This window comes from Drosophila novamexicana, unplaced genomic scaffold, assembly GCF_003285875.2.
Source record: "Drosophila novamexicana strain 15010-1031.04,08,12 unplaced genomic scaffold, DnovRS2.1 tig00000485-arrow-pilon, whole genome shotgun sequence".
Taxonomy (NCBI): domain Eukaryota; kingdom Metazoa; phylum Arthropoda; class Insecta; order Diptera; family Drosophilidae; genus Drosophila; species Drosophila novamexicana.
Window position 1 is genome coordinate 4,280,375 of NW_020824808.1, and position 19,312 is coordinate 4,299,686.

General features: G+C 35.4%; 3 protein-coding genes across 9 annotated transcripts; 1 reads left to right on the plus strand and 2 right to left on the minus strand.

Moving 5' to 3' along the window:
- Positions 1 to 516: 516 nt before the first annotated feature.
- On the minus strand, positions 517 to 2,732 carry LOC115761611. Its single transcript, XM_030703412.1, has 7 exons — positions 2,451 to 2,732; positions 2,089 to 2,396; positions 1,467 to 2,035; positions 1,270 to 1,416; positions 1,107 to 1,217; positions 889 to 1,046; positions 517 to 819 (listed from the first exon to the last, which is right to left on the minus strand). The coding sequence occupies exons 1-7, from the start codon at positions 2,665 to 2,667 to the stop codon at positions 533 to 535; spliced, it is 1,797 nt and encodes a 598-aa protein (XP_030559272.1). The 5' UTR covers positions 2,668 to 2,732; the 3' UTR covers positions 517 to 532.
- A 2,364-nt stretch (positions 2,733 to 5,096) lies between these two features.
- Positions 5,097 to 7,369, plus strand: LOC115761703. Its single transcript, XM_030703574.1, has 7 exons — positions 5,097 to 5,373; positions 5,436 to 5,743; positions 5,804 to 6,354; positions 6,405 to 6,551; positions 6,626 to 6,736; positions 6,799 to 6,956; positions 7,019 to 7,369. The coding sequence occupies exons 1-7, from the start codon at positions 5,166 to 5,168 to the stop codon at positions 7,300 to 7,302; spliced, it is 1,767 nt and encodes a 588-aa protein (XP_030559434.1). The 5' UTR covers positions 5,097 to 5,165; the 3' UTR covers positions 7,303 to 7,369.
- Positions 7,370 to 11,925: 4,556 nt separating this feature from the next.
- On the minus strand, positions 11,926 to 19,027 carry LOC115761662. 7 transcript variants are annotated; one of them, XM_030703504.1, is made up of 9 exons: positions 18,212 to 18,441; positions 18,054 to 18,113; positions 17,138 to 17,200; positions 16,980 to 17,039; positions 16,065 to 16,127; positions 15,907 to 15,966; positions 13,505 to 15,337; positions 13,063 to 13,182; positions 11,926 to 12,871 (listed from the first exon to the last, which is right to left on the minus strand). In XM_030703504.1, exons 1-9 carry the CDS (start codon positions 18,234 to 18,236, stop codon positions 12,648 to 12,650), a joined length of 2,508 nt encoding a protein of 835 aa, XP_030559364.1. In that variant the 5' UTR covers positions 18,237 to 18,441; the 3' UTR covers positions 11,926 to 12,647. The 7 variants fall into 7 exon arrangements, with proteins under 7 accessions (XP_030559364.1, XP_030559363.1, XP_030559366.1 ...); XM_030703503.1 differs by having other exon boundaries at positions 13,505 to 15,340; XM_030703507.1 differs by lacking the exon at positions 13,505 to 15,337 and adding an exon at positions 18,586 to 19,026 and having other exon boundaries at positions 12,790 to 12,871; positions 18,212 to 18,274.
- Positions 19,028 to 19,312: the final 285 nt, after the last annotated feature.

Sequence of the window (19,312 nt, forward strand, 5' to 3'; positions counted from 1 at the left end):
GAAGGACGGACGGAAGGACGGACGGAAGGACGGACGGAAGGACGGAAGGACGGACGGAAGGACGGACGGAAGGACGGACGGAAGGACGGACGGAAGGACGGACGGAAGGACGGACGGAAGGACGGACGGAAGGACGGACGGAAGGACGGACGGAAGGACGGACGGAAGGACGGACGGAAGGACGGACGGAAGGACGGACGGAAGGACGGACGGACAGACAGACAGACGGACAAGGCTAGATCGACTCGGCTATTGGTGCCGATCAAGAATATATATACTTTATGGTGTCGGATATGCTTCCTTCTGCTTGTTACATACATTTGGCACAAATACAACATACCCTTTTTACCCATTTTCAATGGGTTCAGGGTATAAAAACCTGCTCAATCGATTACGATAAATTTCACCTGCTTTAATGGCAGGGAAATTTTTTAACTGTATCGATCCCCATTTTTGCGAATTCGGATATTTATACGATTTACTGTACATTAATATTTATTGTTAATACAAATACATAGATATTCGTACAGTATTATTGTTCTTCACGTCTGACAGCTTGCTCGACAACTCTGCTGCTCAGCATCTTGATCTGCTTGCGATTCGGTACATTGGCCATGATCTTCTGGTCCTGTATTATATCATCATCAGCAATAGCTGTCTGATCCTCGTCATCATCCATGAATTCGTTAGTATTAACGGTGGCCAAATAAGCGGAATGATACTTTTCTTTACAGTTCTGCCTCGACGCTTCCATATCCGCGTTGAAGAGCTTCATCACCCTATATACTTTACGCTTTAGCACGTGCATAACTTTCTCAACTGTGTGCAAATAAAAAAATAAGGTACAAATTACAAAAAACTCGCTTTTAGCGGATTTCTTAACTTAACGATCTTCCTCGTAAAGCTCTGGCGGCGCAGCGTACATGGTTAGCATATCGAATTTGAGAAGAGGCAGTTTCAAATACGAGTTAGGATATGCCACACGGAATGTTTTGGGACTGCGATCGACATGTCGCAATATTTCAATAAGATTCCAAAGACTTAAGCTGTATGGCAAAATAAAATGAAATGCAATAGTCAATTGCAAGAGAAAATGATAGACTTACCGGAACATAATAAAGGCATCGCCGCGATTCTTTAAATACTCCATTATCTCCAGCTCGATATTCTCCTCCTCCTTCACAGATTTTCTCAAGTCTTTAATGTACTCCAGGCGACTGTGACATTATAGTTCAAATGATTATTGCATGAATATAATTATGTGCATACTTAATTTCCTCCTCAGATAGATTGTTGACCAAAACGCCTTGCAACACAGAGGCCAATTTCATTCGGTCCTCCAGCGCATATCGAGTCATCACCTCGCGCTCGGCGATGCGTCGTATATTCTCATTGTTCTCCATCTGGCTTTTCATGCTGCAAACAGGAGTTAAAGCTTCAGTCGTTCGTGATTGTGGTAGACTAACCGTGGATAAATCTCCCTGGCCTGCGAGCAGAGTGTACCAAACTTCACCTCCTTGATGATCTCCTCGACGACTTTCAGCACATTCTTGAGCAACAACATGTTGCGCGTCTCCCGTAAATAACGCTTAGGATCTGCTGTTGCAGAGAGCTCTTGTTGGGGCTTAGCACGCATAGGTACCACGGAACCAGCTGGCTTGTGGTTTGCCAATGAGGCGAGCATTTGTTGCTTTTCCAAAAGATTTTTACGTGACTTGATCTCCAACTGTCGATACTGGAAGTTGAGCTCCCTGAACTTGGCTATCGCTGGCATGCCAAGGTAGAGTATATGCTTTATGAAATTCGCTTGATCCTCCATGTCGTCAGCGAGAGACCGGATAATGGGCTCATAAAATATTTCATCCTGCAACAGCACCTGCACCATTTTCTGGTATGCAGAGTTAATGACCTTGATGGCCTTTAAGCGAATATTCGAGTTTTCAATTCTCTTGATGAACCCTTGCGACTTCACCTCCTCTTCTAAGACAAACTCATTCTGATACTTGATGCGGTTTTCTAAAAATGCACGATCAATCTGCAAACAAATTTATAAATATTTCATTTCTTATTACTTCACTGAAGACCTACCAGCATTTTTCTGTACCGACTTTTTAGTTGACCCAATCGACACTCCAGACGATCCCGCTCCTTGCGCAGCACAAAGGTGCGCTGATTGATATTATCCACGACTAGATGTATGGGCATTCTCTGGTACAGACGCTGCATATCCCTGTGTTTGATCAACAGGTTGCGAATGTTGTGCGTATTATCGCCGGTTACGATGTTTAACAGTTTTGTGCGGCCCAGGCGGCATTGCAACTTAAGTCGCTTACTATCCGTAAAGAAGCGCTGGCGATTGGCCTTGGTCTCCAGCCGCTTGAAGATCGCATGACGGTCTGTCAATTAAGTAATAATTAATCCCAGGGGATTTGCATATATCGATCACTTACCCAACAATGCCGACATGCCACTAAACTGTTCGGACAAGGAGTTGGGCGTCCAACGCTCGTCGACCACCAAATGCTGGCGCACAAAGCCCTCGCCAAGGAATCCATGGTAGCTGAGGGCGCGTGGATGCACTGGCCGTGGTGCCATGGCATCTCTGTCATTTTGCTTATCCCGCCGCGAGACGTATGATATGCTCTTCTCTCGCATAAAGCAGGGCATTGTGTATTATTTTTTTGTATATATATATTATATTATTTTTTTTTGTTTTTGTTTTTTTAATTTTTGTGAAACTGCTGTGATGAAGTGTACCTAACAATTAAAATAACGAATATGAAGAATGAAGTGTACAAAAATGGGTAGAAACTTTATCCATGGGCTCCTATGAAAAGTTTAAAATGTATTTCACAAGTTTTTTTTTTCAGATTTTCTTATCACAAAAGAAAGCCAAAAACGAGGCAGCTATAAAGCCAAAGCACATCCAGGGTCCAATCTAATCTGGACTTAGGAGTGCATAAAAATTGTCTTGGATAAATAAACCCTTTAAAAGCTTAAAAGTTATCGATTATCGGAAACAAACTCGATCTGCGCGGTAACCAGCATCTCCATCCAAAATTTCAAGTCTCTAGCTCTTAGGAGGACGGACGGACGGACGGTCCAAGAATATATATACTTTATGGGGTTGGAGATGCTTCCTTCTGCCAGTTACATACATTTGGCTTTTGCACAAATACTATATATATACGCTTATACCCATTTTTAATGGGTTCGGGGTATAAAAATAAATTCTTCTGTATCGATTAGCTTAATTTGAAATCTTCGTCGAATAGCTCTGGAGTAGAGGCAAACATGGCAATTATCTCAAATTTGAGAAGTGGTAATTTCAATTACGAATTGTTCGTGTGAAAGACTTTAGGACTGCGATCTACGTGCCATAATATATCAATAAGATTCCAAAGGCTTACCCTATCTCAGCATATGACACAAAGAATTAAGTCAAAAATAATAAAGTAAAAATAAACAAATAAAACATAAAATTTACGTTTGAAAAGCTTACCTGAACATGGGCTCGATTTATCATATATGTATTCCAAAGATTTGGTGGCATTTCGCGTTCAAATTTATTTTCAAAGATCTATACGAAAATTCATTTGAGACCTGTTTCACACTTTTCGCCAAATCAAACATGAAACTTTATTGTTTACCGTCAGATCGGCTTCAAACTTATTTTCAAAGACCTTTGTCTTTTTATTTTCTATTTATATTTTATTTTTATTTTATTTTTGTTGCCAGTAAAAGTGGTAATAAACATATTCAGAGATGTTCTGTAGTTATTCTAGCTACAATAATTACATAAATATAACTACTAAAACTAAAAGAAATCTACTACTTAATGTCAAACCAATTGTTATTCACAAATGCATTAAAAACATACATTGCCTACTTTTGGCCACATTTGAAAAATGGTCTTAACTAATTTTTGTAAGCGCCACTACAATCCATTCCATCGCAATACGCGGTCACACACAGAAACACACACATTAAGCTCTATAACCTCATAGAACAGCAAGCATTACAAAATCACACACACACACATACACATAATATAATATATATGAATATATATTTGCAAATATTATAATAAAAATGAAATTCAAGACAAAATTAAGAAATTATAAATGCTTACAATATGCTACATACGAAAAGGAAATGCTAAGTATTCTATAATCATGTTGATCAAAAACACACACACACACACATATATACATATATAAATGAAATTGCTATATACATATACGTATATATATATACATATATATTTATATTATTACTATAAAAGTTAAAATGAGTTTGAATATTTATATGTATACATCTATTTATGTAAGTGTATGCAACAATTTCCATAATTAGCTAAAGTGAAACGAAACAACAGAAAATTATTTAAAAGAAGTAAGAGGTTCTAGTCGGGAGCTCCCGACAAGGGGATACCCTGAACCCTTTTCTTCCAACATCAAATGCATATATATATTCTATTTTAGAAACTATAAGTCAACTTTGGTAACTCTAGCTCTTATTATTTACCAAAAGTGTCCAAAAAACAGGATATCGATATCGATGTTTATCGATTGATTGGAAACGGAGTAAGTTATCGATTATCGGAAACAAACTCGATCTGCACGGGAACTAGGAGCACCTACATCTAAAATTTCAAGTCTCTAGCTCTTATGGGTTCTGAGATCCTTGCGTTCATACATACGGACAAACGGACGGACGGATGGACGGACGAACGGACGAACGGACGGACGGACGGACGGACGGACGGACGGACAGACAGACAGACGGACAAGGCTAGATCGACTCGGCTATTGGTGCCGATCAAGAATATATATACTTTATGGTGTCGGATATGCTTCCTTCTGCTTGTTACATACATTTGCACAAGTACATTATATATTATACTTTCTACCCATTTTCAATGGGTTTAGGGTATAATAAGTGCATAAAATAGCAGATCGTCATGTATTTAAACTGGGTGGCAACTCTGTTTCAATATATTGAGGTTCGGGGACGTAGTTTTTGGATTAATCTAGCAATCCAGGAATAGTTATCAACTCTTGGAGCATAGTTAAACTTGAAATATTCATTACAAATATACGACTCACTCAAGATATACATAGAACATAACAATCCAACATATTATAAAGTACAATATATTCACAATGCCGTGTTTTAAGCAAGAGAAGAGCCGCTCCCGGCGGGATACTACGAATGATACGGATCCGATAGCGCCGAAGCCGGTTCGTCCGCGCGCCTTAAAATACCATGGACTCTTCGGCATGTCCATTGCGGCCCAGCATCTCATTGTTGACGATAACTGGTCTCCGAGTTCGATCAATGAGCAATTTACAAACATGACCGAACTGCTGAGTACGTGCTGCGCGCTATTTGCGCACATATCCTGTTGTCCTGATCATAAAATGCTTCCTTAGGTCGCTTCTTAATATACAAACGGCATGAGACGAAGACGAATCATTCACGCCTCTTGGTGGAGAGTAAGCGTTTGAAAACGCAGTGTGCTGACGGGCGCATCAAGCTGAAGAATATCTCGTCCGGGAATAACGCCCATAAGATACGCAACTTTTTGATCAAGCACAAGGAAATGCAGCGTCTCTACCAGAAGATGCCCATTCACCTGATTGCGGACAATATTAATCAGCGCACCTTTGTCCTGCGCAAGGAGCGGGATCGTCTGGAGGACCGTTTGACGGGGCTAAAAATGAAATTTAAAAATCTATTAGTCGGTCACAAGTTAGAAGTTTAATAATCAAGTACATATAAAGACTCTCCACTTTTACAGCTAAGCCGATCGAAGGTGGAAAATCTGATAAAGTATGAGAATGAGTTTGTGCTGGAGGAGGAGCGCCTATCGCGTGTTTTTCAGAAGAAAATAGAAAACTCCAACATGCGTTTGAAAGCCATTCGCACCATTAACATCACATACAAAAAAATGGTGCAGGTGCTGTTGCAGGATGAAATATTTTATGAGCCAATTTTACGCTCTCTCGACGACGACATGGAGGATCAGGTGAATTTTATAAAGCATATACTCTACCTTGGCATGCCAGCGATAGCAAAGTTCAGGGAGCTCAACCACAAGTTTTTCCAATTGGAGTCGAAGTCGCGAAAAAATCTTCAAGCTAAAATAAAAATATTGAACTCTATGAAAAATCCTGTTGTTACCGACCCGGCGGCAGTCAAGGTCAACGAGATATCAGCAGACCCCAAGCGATATTTGCGTGAGACCGAGAGCATGCAAACTCTCAAGATGCAGCTGCTGTCCATTGAAAAAACGATTAAAAACCTAAAATTAACGACCTTATGCTCGCAAGCGAAGGAGATTTATCCGCGGTAAGTCTTAAGTCAGTAATACTTAAACTGTATCTAAATTCTTTCAACAGCATAAAGGGTAAATTTAAGGAAAATGTAGAACTGCGTCGTAAGATCGAACATGATTGGCAGTGTAAGCGAATGCTGCGCGCCAAAAGGCAATGCGCGAGTATGCTCTCGAACTTATTAATAAATAATCTATCCGAGGAGGAAATTAAGTAAGAAGCCTTTCAATTTATTTATTCATATTGTTCCTTAATAACCTATTAAATTTTTCTTATCTGCTCGACAGTCGCCTGGAGCGCATTAAAGAATTAAAAAAAATCCTGATAGTTGAAAACGAATTTGAGGAGGAAAATGTCTTGTATATTAGGAATCGCGCCGATCTGTATGTGATGTTGCGGTGAGCTGTTAAAAAAGGCACTGTATTTCAATCAGATTTGTAATTTTTATTTGGTTTCACAGCCTATTTCTTTGGAACTTGATGGAAGTCCTCCGCCATGTAGATCGAAGTCCCAATCAAGTTAACAGAGATTATCCAAATTCGTATTTAAGGCTGCCACTTCTCAAATTCGAGCTGTACCACATGTACGCTGTGCCCCCAGAGCTGTATCCCACAAATAGTTGAGTTTAGTTATCCTCTTGAAGGAATCGTATAACATTTTGTGTTTTCTGCTATACACAGTTGATGTTATTATGCAATTACTTAAGCGTACGGTATACAAGTTGATGAAGGGCTACCGTCCGAAGATGAGTGAAAGATTAGAGGAGAGTAAAAATAGTTATCATCTCGCTCTTCTGGCTACTTTTGAGCCGATCGGAACAACCCAAGACAAAGAGCAAGATATAGCTGCGATGGAGGATGATTTAATTACCGACAGGGCCATGGCCAATATTCCGAATAGCAAAAAGATTAAGGCACAAAGTGCTAAATTTGTAGAAGAAGCTTGCAAACGGGATGAACAATAGATTTTGGTTTGGCTTTGTGTCTATAAATGTTATTTATTTTCATATTACGTCATAGACATTTCATATAAATATACTAAAACACAAAATTTCTAAAATATATATTTTTATTTATTGCTCAAAGCCTTAAAAATTCGAATTTTTAAAGAAAGTAATGTTTATCTTTTTAATATATCGATACTTTTAAAAAAAGTTCGCTTGGCAGGGTTCGAATTCGCAACTGATCGCACCACTTGCCACTGCCTCTACTCAATATTCACACCAATAATTGAGTCTTATTGAGAAAAAATCGAATTAAAATAGCAGCACAGAAAACAATTCAATCGCAATTACAATGTTTTTGATAGAATTTAAAGATGCAGACACGTCTTGTGTGTGTGTACATGTATACAGAAATTCTTGGAATTCGCGCTAGCTGCCGCAAACACATGGGCAGAAAAAACACGTTTTCTTTTGTGTTTCTTAGCCGATCTTGATGAAATTTTCAGCAGTAGATCGTAGTGTACTATAAAATATTCGTGTATAAAATATTCGGGCGTATATTGATTGGCTGCATAAATTGGTTTAATAACTTGATTTATAGCTATTAAGTAGTAGCGGGAAGGTGGTGATTGCTATAAAATGAAAGATACGTGATATACAGTCACGGACAAAAGTATTGGCAATTTAATGTCATCTAATTTATTTTCGATTTTGTCCAATATACCGTGCAATATTTAATAATTTTATATTTTTTTTTATGCGATTATTAGCTATTTGTGCAAGCAATCCAATTACTTTTATAAGCATTGGCAGCATGGTTGATTTATAATAATTATTTAATTCCAAGTACCCGTAATTTTATAGGGACAAAAGTATTGGCAATTTTCAAAATAAAGTTGTTATTTTAATATTATTTTTGATATGGTCACACTTTTCTATGCCAAAATGTAAGCACCGTTATTTGAAAATAAAACAAGTAAGAGGTTCTATTCGGGAGCTCCCGACTAGGGGATACCCTGAACCCTCTTATTCCAACACCAAATAAATTAATAACAAGTAAGAGGTTCTAGTCGGGAGCTCCCGACTAGGGGATACCCTGAACTCTCTTATTCCAACACCAAATAAATTAATAAGAAAAAGTTTCCTTGGCATTGCTCGAATTTGCAACTGACCGCATTACTTACTGTCGACTCTACTCAACAGCCACACCAGCAAAAAAAAAAAATAATACTTTCCCCAGTAGTGCTCGAACTCGCGACAGACCGCACCACTTGCTATGCCTCTACTCAGCAGCCACCCCAACAATTAAGTACTTAAAGTTAAAATAATAATAAATTAGGTTATTAACTTGATTTATAGCTCTGCGGTGGTAGCGGGGAGGTGGCGATAGGTATGCAATGAAAGATACTTGAAATATCTATAATATTCTAGAAGCAACATATCATGTTTGGTGGCTCTAGCTCTTATTATTAACCCAATTTGCTAAAAAAAACAGGATGTCGATATCGATTTTAACGATTGCTTGGAAACGGAGTAAGTTATCGATTATCGGGAACAAACTCGATCTGCGCGGGAAAAATTATATTAATTTTACGCAAACACGGCAGATCCTATTAAGAACTTGGAGACCTATGGGACAGAAGTCAATGAACTATTTGGAGCATAATCCGTAGATTTTCGGACGACCTTACGGTAGAAAATGCTCAACGCACCAGCCGCCCACGAAAGGTTATGGGCCATCATTGCGCCAAAATAATGCGTAAGATTAAGAAAAACTCAAAAATCGTATCATCCCAAATAGTATCAGAGGTTAAAGAAGAGATTGTTAAAGGAATTCGCTCCAAAACTTTACAGAGGATACTACACAAGGCTGGGTACAATGCGAGAATTGTAAGACACAAACCACTCGAGTATTAACTAATCGAGTATTAACTAATCGAAGAGATTGACATCTGCCAAAAAGTTTAAATCGAAGCCTTTAACTTACTGGAACGATGTCCTATTCTCCAACGAAAGACAGGTTATTATTTTTCGTTCAAAAGACCGAATTAAAGTATGAAGAAAACCCAATACGGCGCACAATAAAATGAGATAATATTAAATTGCCAATACTTTTGTCCGTGACTGTATACTAACGGGTATAGCCCGGCCTTGCCCGTGGCACGTATATTATAAAATCACTGTTCTCAAAAGGACTTAAAAAGGATTTTGAAACTAATCGGACGGTTAACAAACTACTTTCATACAAACGTTATCCGCCAATTTACCACTGTTGCGAGTGGAATTTTCCAAAAAGCTGAAACATATTCATATATAACATATATATATATATGTATATATATCATTATATTCTTAAGTAGAGCTTTGAAAATAAGTTTCATGCAAATCGGACACAACTTAAAATTCACCAAGAAAATCTTTAAAATGCTCTTTCCACCGAAGGAGTTTGCGAAAGCTTGTTAAGCTTTATTTGTTTTTATACCCTGAACCCATTAAACATGGGTATAAGGGTATATTGTATTTGTTCAAAATCCAAATGTATGTAACAGGCAAAAGGAAGCATCTCCGACCCCATAAAGTATATATATTCTTGATCAGCACCAATAGCCGAGTCGATCTAGCCATGTCCGTCTGTAATACTGTACGAATAATACTGTACGAATATCTATTATGTATTTGTATTTACAATAAATATTAATGTACAGTAAATCGTATAAATATCCGAATTCGCAAAAATGGATCGATACAGTTGAAAAATTTCCCTGCCATTAAAGCGGGCGTATGGTGAAATTTATCGATATCGATTGAGCAGGTTTTTATACCCTAAACTAATAAAAAATGGGTACAATATACTTGTGCCAAATGTAAATGTATTTAACAGTCAGAAGGAAGCATCACCGTCCCCATAAAGTATATATATTCTTGATCAGCATCAATAGCATCTGTCCGTCCATCCGTCCGTCTGTCCGTATGTATGAACGCAAGGATATAAGAACCTATAAGAGCTAGAGACTGGCAATTTTAGATGTAGGTCCCCCTAGTGCTTACGCAGATCAAGGTTGTTTCCGATAATCGATAACTTGCCCCGTTTCCAAGCAATCGATAAAAATCGATATCAACATCCTGTTTTTTTTTAGCAATTTATGTAAATAATAAGAGCTAGAGTCAGAAATCTTGACATGTAGCTTCTAGAATAGTATATGTATTTGCATTTGGTGTTGGAAGAAGAGGGTTCAGGGTATCCCCTAGTCGGGAGCTCCCGACTAGAACCTCTCACTTGTTTATTTTGCAATACTTTCCATAGCCATGGCGTTAAGATTAGGGGTTATTTTATTTACGCAAGAATTCCCAGCATTATATTTTTCGTTAGTAAATAAACTTAAATAAATTTACTATTACGGCGTAAGTATTTGGAATCTTATTGAAATACTGGTGCACGTAGATCGCCAGTCAAAATGATTGCGTTCTCACTATCCGAATTCGAATTTGAAGGTGCCACTTCTCAAATTCGAAATGCTCAATATGCGCGCCGCAGCACCAGAGATTTACGAGGAAAACAGTTGATATATAATATATAATATGATATATGTATATAACAATATAATATATATATAGCAATATAATATATTTGAAATAATTTTAATTACACAGTTGATATTTTGATGCACGTATTGAAGCGTGAGGTGTACATTTTGATGAAAGGCTAGTTGGTGGAAATGAAACCGACAATTTTAGCTTGCAATAGGGAAGAGTATCATGCCGATTTCCTTGCCAGCCTCGAATTTTTCGAGCAAGTCGATGAGGAGCAGGTCGTGACGCCCGAAGATGATCTACTTACGGAGAACAAGTCAATGGCAAATGTGCCGAATCGTAAACAGATAAAGGCGCAGAGTAGTAAATTCTTAGAGGAACTGGCAAAACGGGATGAATAACCCACATATATCTCTTTTAATTTAAACCAACAAAATTTTAAGTCTTACATTTTTTAGAGAGCAGATGGCCAAATTTTAAAGAGTCGATACACATCCGATTGTAGAGTAATGCAATGAATTTGGTCATAATAAATAGTAACGAGAGGAAAAAAAACATAAGAAGAAAAATTGAATAAATCGTGAGTTGCATTGGACAATCGCCAGCCAAACAATGGAAGCGTTGAGGCTATGACGTTGTCTGCTGAAGTCGCTAGTTAACTTCATATAATTGATCCAAAATTGCTGCAAACAGTCGGTTGGCAGCGCTGTCTGGGATTTCATCGCCTCAACTTTGGCTTTTGCTTTGGATTTCGGCTGCAATGCGACGCCCTCCCGTTTGGGATTTCAGTAGTCGCCACAATTGTAGGAAAAATTGCGCCCCGGTTGCCACACAATATAATTGTGGCCAAGAGAGTCTCTCATTTTATTTATGAGCTGTGTACCCAGATACTTATCTTATAGATCAAAGCTGCAATTGTTCTTTATTTAAAAACAATTAAGAGGTTCTAGTCGGGAGCTCCCGACTAGGGGATACCCTGAACCCTCTTCTTCCAACATCAAATATATATATATATATTGGGAGCTCCATATATATATATATATGTATATATATATATATATGTGATACGCTTGTTTTGGGGACAGACAAAAGGTGGGACTTTCGCTATGTTTTTCTATTAATAAGCCCCCAAATAATCATCTCTCTGAGAATGGGGCATTTTGGAGCTTTCTGTTAAAAAATATGTGCCTTTGGTCATAGAGAGATTTATTTGGGGACACGATATGTAAAGATTATTTCTGGGACCGAGTCTTCAAAACTGACTTTAAATACTTTGCCAAAATATTATATATAATCATAATCCATTAGAAAGCTTATTTTGGGGACAAAAATTTAGAGTTGCCACCTGGTCCAAAGTCTTATTGGCTAAAGCTATTTTTAGGGACAGGGAACGGTGGAATGAATTGGATGAGTAACGATTATTTCGGGAACACTATATGAGACGTCCTTATTGGGGACAATGTCCCTCAAATAACTCTAGCGCATATTACCGAATATACAAACATTTTAATATGGAATTAGAACACGGAAACTTTTACTTACTCCCATTTGAGTAAGTATTTGAGATTTTTATTTTTTGTTTACCGCCAACCCATTAAAAATGTATGAAAGTGGTATAACGAAGTTTTGCTTATTTAGCAGTGTAAAATAAATTTAATCTATATCTATTATTAACGAAATAGTGTCGATTTAGACACGCCCGTCACTCCATTTGTCTGTCGGATCAATATTAAACGAAATTATTGATCATCATAAACTTGTATGAAAAGTAAACATGCATATTTTATATATTTTGTTATAAGATTATTTTATTTTATTTTTATTGTTTTAAAACATTACAAAGATTTTTTCCTCCCCTCCGCTTTTCTCTGGTTGTCCAGAAAAGTCTTTAGTTGAGCTGAAGTGCGGCCGCGAAAACATGGATTCTCATTTATTATTTGGGAACATTTTTTAAGCGATGGCAACTTTTCCAATGTTTCTAAATTCCCAAATATGTTTTCCAGTTGCTTGCGTTCGCCTGGGCCCCATCGTACACGGCGCGTTTTTCCAAACGGTGACGCTGCAATAAAAAAGTTTATTTATATAAGTAAATGAATAAGTTTTGATTTGTCATGCCGTTAGTAATTGATCTGTTAGAGATTGAGCTCCATAAAAGTGAAGGACATGAGCTTTAACCGTGGGACTCTTTGTATTGTTATATTAAGTATTATACTGAAATTGATTACTTGTTGGCTATTCCGTAATACTTACTGCTTCGACGTTTTACCATTCTTTTGGGAGGCGAATAATTTGCGTCATCTGACGTACATACAAACTCCGGCGGCTCTTCATCATTTGATTCATTTGAGCTTTCTGAATTATTAATTTCAGCTGTAAGAAAAAGTACGTTAAAGCATATATAATTTTTTTAAATATTTTGTTTGTTTGCTTGAGGTCCGGGTTTGTTTAAATAAACAGTTGAAAAAAATTTAACTTAATATATTGCTTGCAATAAAATTAGCAAAATATTAAATTAAATAGTTTTGAACTTCGGACTAGCCATACCAACAAAATATTTTAATTATTTTAAACCATCACTAATTTCTTAAATAGTGAAAGTATCTTCGATTGTATCGAAGTTTCGATTCTTGCAAAAATTCTTTTGAAGTATTCTTCTATAGCATTGCAGCTAGGACTAAATAAATTAACTCACTGTCGGGATTAGCTTCTACAATTTCAGCATTTTCCTCTTCCATGTTCATTGCTGACATAAGTAATTGCGAAACTTGGGTCATCTCTGCTACAGAGGCAGGAACACGATAGTAATTTTTATGGATGTCTTTATGGTGACCCATAAAGCTCGCCAAATAATCAATTTGAATGTCCTTAACATTAGATAAAGAGGTATGTGTGGCCAATTGCTTTCGCAGGTTTGTGCCTCTAAGGGATTCAGGGCAACGTGCACCACATTCATTTGCGAATTTTTCTAGTATTGGACACGCACGAATATATTCTTTTCTTAGTGGCCGCGGGTTTGGCACACTAAAGATATATGTAGTTGGTTTATTTATTGTGCGTTTTCCATATTCCAGAATATTGTCTATGCAATAACGATCCCATGGTGTAAAAAGAACTGGAACTGTACGGTTTTTTTTGCCACGAATAATCACCCTGGTGAAATTTTGAGAAATGTTTCTCATTTTGGCAGACATGTCTTTATACAGATTAGAATTAGCTCTATCGTCGATGTCCCCAATAGAATGAGCAGTTCTGTAACTCTCAAGAGTAAGCCTTTCCAGTTCGCCAACTCTGCGCCGATTGAAAATAAGCAAACTGATCAAAGTGCTCTGCTTTAACGAGGTTAATGACAAAACGTTGAATTTGCTGTTTAGCTCATTCAAAGCTTTAGCGGATAAATCATGAACAAAATCATACAGTAATTTTATGTCCTCCACAGTAGGTATTAATACTTTGACAGCTCTATGTTTTTTTGTTTGATCCTCAACAGCTCTTTTATTTATGTTTAAATTTATTTCTGTTTCCCACAGAGATAAGAAATCATTCACTAATTTTTTCCTGCTATCATCGCCATCTTTAATACTCTGTGCTCCTAATATTCTCGCACATTTTTTGACCAAGCATGTTAGTGTTGTCGCTGCAGTGGGCTTCATAAAACTCAAATTATCGTAATTAAACTCAGCAACAGAACGAATTCCAGAAATCACGGCATCATAATATTTAGGGCAAATGACATCTTTCAGCTCTATCACGTCGGGGCATTCCGATTTTATCGCGATTAAAAGGCGACTTAGATAACGCATATTTGCCCTTATCATATCGTGCTGTACTTCCGTGTGTTTCATGGCTTCTGAATTTCCGAACAATATTATTAGATGATCATACATGATTGTCCTACTGATAACATCGTCATTAAGGACAGGCATTATTTTATTACGCAATATAATATTTGCAGCACTATGCATATAGCCTGTAGTGCCTCGTCCAGATTTTAGTATATCCCGGTTGCCTTTTTTATGGATATTACTGCTACAATTTTTTATGTGATTCCGAATAGTTATCTTTGGAAAATAGGCCTTACATCCAGTGCAGCAAACAAAATCTAAAGCACCTCTTTTTGAGTTTTCCCTCAATTGACGAGGCACTATAAAAGTCCCTTCATTGTAATTTGCATCAGTGTTATAAATGAAATCGCCTTTTTTTCGTAAAGCGTCAAGCAATTTTATTCTTTGCTGGCTGCCTTTTGGTAAACTGCTGATCTCTCTAACTTGTGGTTCAACCTTATGTTTAAGTTCTATGTGGCGTGCAAATTTTGTTTGCAAAGTTTTACAAAATATGCAAAAGTGCCGTTTACATTTTTTCTGGTTCTTAGCAATTGGGACAGTAATTTTTCTAACATCATACAACGGTTCCGTTGGTTCGTAAGAAACGGATGTACTATCCATAAATGACGATGATTTATCTGGGAAGTATGTCATGTCTGAAGCAGCTGACTCCATCGTTATATTGGAGTTTAAAAAAGTTGAGTCTACTGTGCAATAAAAATATATAAAAAAGTATGGTTAGAAATTTATTACGTACACCTATTCAGATGATGAGGAAATAATACTTAATATATTTGCAAAAAAAAAAAGATTGTTTCTCTCCGGGCTACCTAGTATTTTTTATTGGAAGCTTTAAGAGGATTGACGTAGAGTTTTTCATGAATATATTTTAAGAGAAAATTGTCTAAGTATCCGTCCACTGCATACAACATTTTCTTCTGGCAAAATCACTAAATATTAATTTTTATTTCTTGTTTTATTTTTTCATATTTTAACACAATTATTTAAACAATTGCCAATACTTTTGTATCTATGAAAATATGCAAATCTAATGTTTTTTATTTGTGAGGGTTGAAGCAACTAAAAATGTTCCTTTTTAAATGCGATCAAATAGGTTGGGTATATAAAACAACATATAAAAAACATATGCAATAAAATAATAATTAAGTTATTCTGTAATTTTTATTTTTTAGTTATCAAATTAACATCCTTCTGCTGACTTCAGCAGTTAAACTAGTTCCCTTCTATGACAAACTATGAAATTTGCACTCACCCTGTACGCTGCAATCAGTTTGCATATCTGCTCTTGCATCCAGACTATTTTGACCAGCGCCTATTGAAAAAAATGAGAAAATATTTGTTGTAAAATAATACTTATAACACATATGTATGAAAAAACAAATATAAGTTGAATTAAATATTTATCCTTACCTTTGGCGCCCCAGTTTGTGGCCATATCTTCTCCAACATCAGCACTTTTTGGATTATCAGCTTCTGTAAAAATAAAAAAAAAAATTATATTTTTTATAAAATTTTTAGCGAATTTGTGCAAGAAATCCAATTATTTTTATAAAAGCTGTCGGCATGGCTAAATTTCATAATGTTTTCATTCTATAGACCCGTAATTTTATAAGAACAAAAGTATTTGCATTTTTTCATATATATAGTTTTCATTTTAATATTATTTTTGATATGGTGTTATTTTTCTTTGTCAAAATGCACATCTGTAGGCACCGTAATTTTAATCTCAGAAAATTTATTAGAAAAAATTGTTTAAAGATCAATTTATTGTTTATTTTGCAAAAATGACCGCCAAGAAGTGTGAAACCACCGTAGAGCAGCGAAAATATATTAAATTAAATACATATAATAAATTAACGCAAGCATGGCAGATCCTTTTAAGAATTTGCCGAGCTATTGGACAAAAGTAAATCAGTTATAGACGAGCGGCACAAAATTGATCCAAATGTTTAATGAAAACTGATGCATTTAATGACAAATCGAAAATAAAATGGCAAAATCACTAAACAATAATTTTTATTTTTTGTTTTATTTTTTCATATTTTAACACAATTATTTAAGCAATTGCCAATACTTTTGTATCTATGAAAATATGCAAATCTAATGTTTTTTATTTGTGAGGGTTGAAGCAACTAAAAATGTTCCTTTTTAAATGCGATCAAATAGGTTGGGTATATAAAACAACATATAAAAAACATATGCAATAAAATAATAATTAAGTTATTCTGTAATTTTTATTTTTTAGTTATCAAATTAACATCCTTCTGCTGACTTCAGCAGTTAAACTAGTTCCCTTCTATGACAAACTATGAAATTTGCACTCACCCTGTACGCTGCAATCAGTTTGCATATCTGCTCTTGCATCCAGACTATTTTGACCAGCGCCTATTGAAAAAAATGAGAAAATATTTGTTGTAAAATAATACTTATAACACATATGTATGAAAAAACAAATATAAGTTGAATTAAATATTTATCCTTACCTTTGGCGCCCCAGTTTGTGGCCATATCTTCTCCAACATCAGCACTTTTTGGATTATCAGCTTCTGTAAAAATAAAAAAAAAAAATTATATTTTTTATAAAATTTTTAGCGAATTTGTGCAAGAAATCCAATTATTTTTATAAAAGCTGGCGGCATGGCTAAATTTCATAATGTTTTCATTCTATAGACCCGTAATTTTATAAGAACAAAAGTATTTGCATTTTTTCATATATATAGTTTTCATTTTAATATTATTTTTGATATGGTGTTATTTTTCTTTGTCAAAATGCACATCTGTAGGCACCGTAATTTTAATCTCAGAAAATTTATTAGAAAAAATTGTTTAAAGATCAATTTATTGTTTATTTTGCAAAAATGACCGCCAAGAAGTGTGAAACCACCGTAGAGCAGCGAAAATATATTAAATTAAATACATATAATAAATTAACGCAAGCATGGCAGATCCTTTTAAGAATTTGCCGAGCTATTGGACAAAAGTAAATCAGTTATAGACGAGCGGCACAAAATTGATCCAAATGTTTAATGAAAACTGATGCATTTAATGACAAATCGAAAATAAAATGGCAAAATCACTAAACAATAATTTTTATTTTTTGTTTTATTTTTTCATATTTTAACACAATTATTTAAGCAATTGCCAATACTTTTGTATCTATGAAAATATGCAAATCTAATGTTTTTTATTTGTGAGGGTTGAAGCAACTAAAAATGTTCCTTTTTAAATGCGATCAAATAGGTTGGGTATATAAAACAACATATAAAAAACATATGCAATAAAATAATAATTAAGTTATTCTGTAATTTTTATTTTTTAGTTATCAAATTAACATCCTTCTGCTGACTTCAGCAGTTAAACTAGTTCCCTTCTATGACAAACTATGAAATTTGCACTCACCCTGTACGCTGCAATCAGTTTGCATATCTGCTCTTGCATCCAGACTATTTTGACCAGCGCCTATTGAAAAAAATGAGAAAATATTTGTTGTAAAATAATACTTATAACACATATGTATGAAAAAACAAATATAAGTTGAATTAAATATTTATCCTTACCTTTGGCGCCCCAGTTTGTGGCCATATCTTCTCCAACAACAGCACTTTTTGGAATTTCAGCTTCTGTACAAAAAAAAATATATTTTTTTTTTATAAAATTTTTAGCTTTTTGTGCAAGAAATGACTTTATGTACCTTTGTATGAGTGTATGAGAATTTAACTTTTCGTGTTAATTTGCCTTTGTACATATCTGTTTAACGGAAATTCAACAACATACAATTCAATTCAACTCAATTTAAAATACACATACAAAAGTACATAAGTTTACATAATATGTATATGTAGAATAGCACATACATATACATAACGATCATCACACGATTTCTCTAAAAAATATAATATGCACTTGTACATGCATTAAACATTTGACTTACCATTTAGGCTTTTGAATTTCTTTTCCAGGCGAGATGCACTTGAAGCTTTATCTATAATAAAGGCCTCGTATTTCGCGCCTTTAAATTTCGCGAAACATTTTTCTTTTTTTATTACAACTTTGTTTTGCGGTAGTATATAATACTCCCCACATTTTACTAAATAAAACATTTTTTATAACTTTTTTAATTCGTCGCTCAAAAACTTCGAAATTAAAATAACCGCACGGGCGATTGCGATTAACCGGAAAAATGGTTTTCCTAGAAATCAATCGATAATTCCCAAAATAATCGTAAAATCGTATTGACTCATTCTATTCAATTTATACAATAAGATTATGTGCGTCAAGTTAGCGGCGGTGACATAGCGTCGATTTGTGGAACTTGTTATCGGAAAAGGAATCGCTCAATTTTAAATGCATTTATTTATGTTTTTAAGCACACAACCTAAACAATGTAAATGCAGAATTGAAAAAAATTAAATTATATACTGTCTAGATCTATTTCTTTTTGAATTTTAAATTATAATATGGTTAAACCAAGGGGTTGAAAATTAAGCTTTCCACCATTCTTTAAATATCTTAACTTAGATAATGGCCCCGAAAACCGCATATACGTGTATATTAATCGTGATTAAGGTCTATAGTTTCACCTAACCCATTTTGGACAAATTATAAAAATCGATCAGCACGTTTTAAAAATATTTGTAAAACAGTGCTAATACCATACA